General features: G+C 45.2%; 1 protein-coding gene across 1 annotated transcript in view; it reads right to left on the reverse strand.

Annotated features, from left to right (window-relative positions):
• Positions 1–1,682: 1,682 nt before the first annotated feature.
• LOC107106051 (cadherin-4) overlaps positions 1,683–4,464 on the reverse strand; it is a gene marked incomplete at its 5' end in the record, with an annotated part of 75,958 nt that continues 73,176 nt past the window's right edge. The window contains one exon of the mRNA XM_015406136.1: positions 1,683–1,889. Within this exon, the coding sequence (XP_015261622.1) occupies positions 1,683–1,889 (207 nt within the window). The remainder of the gene's footprint in view (positions 1,890–4,464) is intronic.

The following is a 4,464-nucleotide window of genomic DNA, read 5'->3' on the forward strand; positions in this document are numbered from 1 at the left end:
AGCCACTCCAGACTTCACTAGTCTCCTCTTAAAAAAAGAACAAAAACTCTAGAGAATAAAGGATACAACTCCGGTAAGGTGATATATTTTATTGGTATCTGGTTAGGTGGTCAAATAGCATGCAAATGTGAGAGCTCCTTCCAAGGTCCAAAGAGGGTCTTGTTGCTATGGCACTAGAAGCCATCTGTAGCAGGTGCCCCCATACTGATTCCGTAATTCTCCTTGGGGCAGCCATTTCTCAACCTCTTTTGGGAAAACCAGAAGGTCCACCCATCACCTTTTCCCTTGGGTTTAGTCGCACCTACTTTCTATGCTATCATAACAGGAAGGAACGGTAAAAGGGGCAGAGCATCTGCCCACATCGACACATGTATTAAACTACATCGTCCGTGGACTGTCCATAGGGCAACTCAAGACCATGAAACTAAAGGTAAGTGCACCTGGTAGGGTTTGGCCAGTGCATGTGACCTGCAGTCTTCTGCTACTGCTTGGAAGCTCCAATGATAAGAGCATACCCTCCTTTCCTGAAGTCATGTGTTCATTCGCCTGCCACCTTTGTATCCCTCATATCCCATCAGAATTCCATATTCAATTTGTTACGATGAAGGTCTGCGAGAAATGTGCATCCTAACCAGGGTTGATGGGACTTGGAAGGTGGTGGGAGCTTCGACCAACCCCAAAAGACAACAACACAAACTCTCACACACAAGCGGCCTTTGGTCTGCTTATCATTTACTGTAGGGCTTATGCAAAGACTTTTGTGTCGTACTCACCAAAGGCTCAATGCTATAACTCTAGGCAGCTACATCACATGCGACCGGGTCATGAGAGGAAACCCAGGTCGATAGTTTGCATCGGAGAAATAATGAAGTATATATATACAACAGGTTTACTCAGTTCACCATCTGCTTAGGCCAAAAGATAGCAGTTTAGAGTTTTTAGTCAAAACGTCTTCGTTTTCCCCTGCCCCTGTTCCACCCTCAAACAAGTTTCCCACTTTTTTTGTTGGTTTTTTTTACAGAAAAAAGTACCCCCACCCCCTGAAAGAAACCATCCCACAATTCCTGTTTTTTTATTATTTTTTTTGTTTTGTTAATTCCTTCCCAGCTAGAACTGGCTTAGGGTCATAGAGTGTGGTGCCCAAGACGGTCGAAACATAATTTTTTTGTTTCTTTTCTGAACACTCCTGAGATAGAGGGAATCTGATACATGTACCAAAAGGCACTTTCAAATATATATATCTATATATATATTTTAAAAACAGTGCTTCTGTTCTAAGAAATTCAAGTTAAGACAGAGTGCCTTTCACTCCCCTTAGTCATAAAGTGATAGAACAAGCGATATCCCTGCTGACACATTAGAAAAAAAATAATAATTAAAAAAACACAATTGCAGCAGAGACGAGTGTTCATGCTAGACAGCTCGATGTTCTTTAAAAAAAAAAAGAAATAAAGAAAAAAACAGAAAAAGAAATGTTCCTAAATCACCACTAAAAGGAATACAGTCAGCAGGGGATAGTAATTAAAAAAGCTGCCACTTCTGTACAGTTCTTGCTTCTTCACCTTTTTCTTCTTCATTGTTGGGTTTCTTTGCCTGCCTTCCTTCCTCCTCCTCTTCTTCTAACTCTAGAGCTTTCCTCTTTTTTTTCTCTTTTTGTACTAAAACAATAGAATGAGGTCATTTTAGTCTTCCTCGCCTCCCCCGTACATGTCCGCCAGTTTCTTGAATCTTGGCCCCCAGTCGTTAAGGTAGTCATAATCTTGGTCTCCAGAGCTGGACGAGTTAAGCGAGCTGACGGAGCCCGCTGTCGAACCGCTGCCCTCATAGTCGAAGACAAGAAGGGAGTCGTACGGCGGGGCCGTCGGGTCATTATCTGCCGCTCTCAAGCCCTGGAAGTTGAAAGAAGAAACACCTCAGCTTGGATGTAAGATATCCTAACCACAGAGGAGAGATTGTGCTTTAGTGCTAAATACCGCTTGTCTACTACACTACAAATTTGTATCAGCTATTATTCATTTGATTAGGCAGGGCTTCCCCCTCAAGTAGTGGCAAATATCCCATGGTACGGTTGTCTGACCTTACCTGGCAACTGGTGGGAGATTTACTGGGCTCTGGGGCGGGGTGTGTGGAGGTGGAAATGGCATTCATAATCCCTACCGTAGAGATCAGTTACTAGAACATCACCACAATGCGGTGACATCATTTCCTGTTTTTAGCCTGGAAATGACATAACGATTTCCCCCTTCATTTTCTCCTGCTGCTCTTTTAATGATTAATAGGGGTCCATGAAGGATCATTGGGAGTCCTCCTAATGGAAGCAGGTCAATGACATCACTAACTCATGGGTTGGTACCTTTGGGGAGTTGCAGAGCCCTGCCTGCTGGATTGCGAGATCCTAAGGAGTCACATCTCTCCTCACCCTTTCTGGCACAACCTGCTGCTATGTGCCTATGTATTTATTATTTTTTATTTAACTTATTTTACAAAATTTATGCCTTGCCTTTCTGACCTCGTAAGGGCCGGCAAGGGCACATCATTTCCTGTGTAAAGACATCACTTCCTGTGTATAGACCTCAAAGACACCACATTACTTGCCTCTCTTTGCACAGACACACTGAGAGGAGCCGCAAGACAGCAAGGGAAAGACTTTGTCCCTTGACTTGTTCCTCATTAAGGTAAACTTCTTGGAGCTCAGAGTGTGTTTTTCTGTCCCTAACTCTCTTGAGTTTGCTGTTCATGCTACTGGTCTTGCCACTGGCCCTCTCATAATTCTGCCCTTTTCTGTTCCTGTCACATGGCTTTAATGACAAGTCACTTCCTATAACATGTTTGCTTGTTCAGTGGGTTCTATGCTGGACGGTTCCAGGTCCGGAAAGCTGGAAGACCTCTGCTTTTCAGGATCTATCCATTTTTGTCCTGCAGTTCTCCCAAGGAGCTCAGTATGGTATATACAGCTCTGCCTTTCCCTCTTTGATGGAGATAAGGCTGAGAAACTGTTCCATAGTGACCCAGTGAGATTCATAGCTTAGTAGGCATTTGAACCCACGTCTCTCCAGTCCTAGTTCGACACTACACCACACTGACCTCCCATCCTGGGAACTGTAGTTTGGTGAGATTGTTGAGAATCCTCTATTAGAAACTAGTAGCCACTCTTGCAGAACCACAGTTCCTGGTTTTCCCTGACGAAAGGGTCTGCAATTTAAGGCTGCAACCCTATGCCTATTGACTTGAGAGCAAGGCCCATAGAACATGGGAAATCTGTAAATAAATATGTCTAGGATCACATTGCAGGCATATGAGCGCTATTTCTAGCTGAATACAGCATATAGGTCTTTTAAGAACATAAGAACATAAGAGAAACCAATGTTGGATCAGGCCAATGGCCCATCCAGTCCAACACTCTGTGTCACACAGTGGCCAGAAATACCAGGTGTGAAGAGCCAGTCCAGCAGTGGGGCCAGGACACTAGAAGCCCTCCCACTGTTGCCCCCACCCCCCCACAGCACCAAGAATACAGAGCATCACTTGCCCCAGACTGAGAGTTCCTATCTATACCATGTGGCTAATAGCCACTGATGGACCTCTGCTCCATATGCTTATCTAATTCCCTCTTTAAGCCATCCATGCTTGTAGCTGCCACCACCTCCTGTGGTAGCAGTCCCATTCACATCAACTAGGGCTTCCAAGTCTCCTCCTACATCAGGAGAGCTCCCACCCCAGATCCTCAGTCCACTGCTGCCACCGGACAGTGTGATGGTGGGGAAATAGGAAGGCATTCAGCAACGGGCCAATGTGTGACATCCCTTCCAGTATAAAACCTAGAGCATCAACATGATGTTCTAGGATTTTCCCCAAACTCATAGAGTTTGGGATGAATAATGCAGTATCATGCTGACATAAGAACATAAGAAGAGCCCTGTTGGATCAGACCAGTGGTCCATCTAGTCGAGCATCCTGAGAACATAAGAAGAGCCCTGCTGGATCACACCAGTGGTCCATCTAGTCGAGCATCCTGAGAACATAAGAAGAGCCCTGCTGGATCACACCAGTGGTCCATCTAGTCCAGCATCCTGAGAACATAAGAAGAGCCCTGCTGGATCAGACCAGTGGTCCATCTAGTCCAGCATCCCATCTCACACGGTGGCCAAGCAGTTCCTCTGGAGGGCCAACAACAGTGCATAGAGGCCAAGGCCTTCCCCTGATGTTGCCTCCTGGCTTTGGGATTCAGAGGATTAGTGCCTCTGAATGTGGAGGTTCCCCTCAGTCCCCATGGCTAGTAGCCATCGATAGACTTATCCTCCATGAATCTATTTAATCCCCCTTTAAAGCTGTTTATTCCTGTGGCCCTCATGACATCCTCCGGCAGCAAATCCCACATTCCCCCCTCCAAAATTTTTTTTTTAAGAATCCCACTTTTTAATCACTCTCTGTGTAAAGTAGTGTTTCCTTTTGTCCGTCCATGAT

The sequence above is a fragment of the Gekko japonicus genome, unplaced genomic scaffold (genome assembly GCF_001447785.1).
Source record: "Gekko japonicus isolate JY-2015 unplaced genomic scaffold, Gekko_japonicus_V1.1 scaffold946, whole genome shotgun sequence".
Lineage (NCBI taxonomy): Eukaryota > Metazoa > Chordata > Lepidosauria > Squamata > Gekkonidae > Gekko > Gekko japonicus.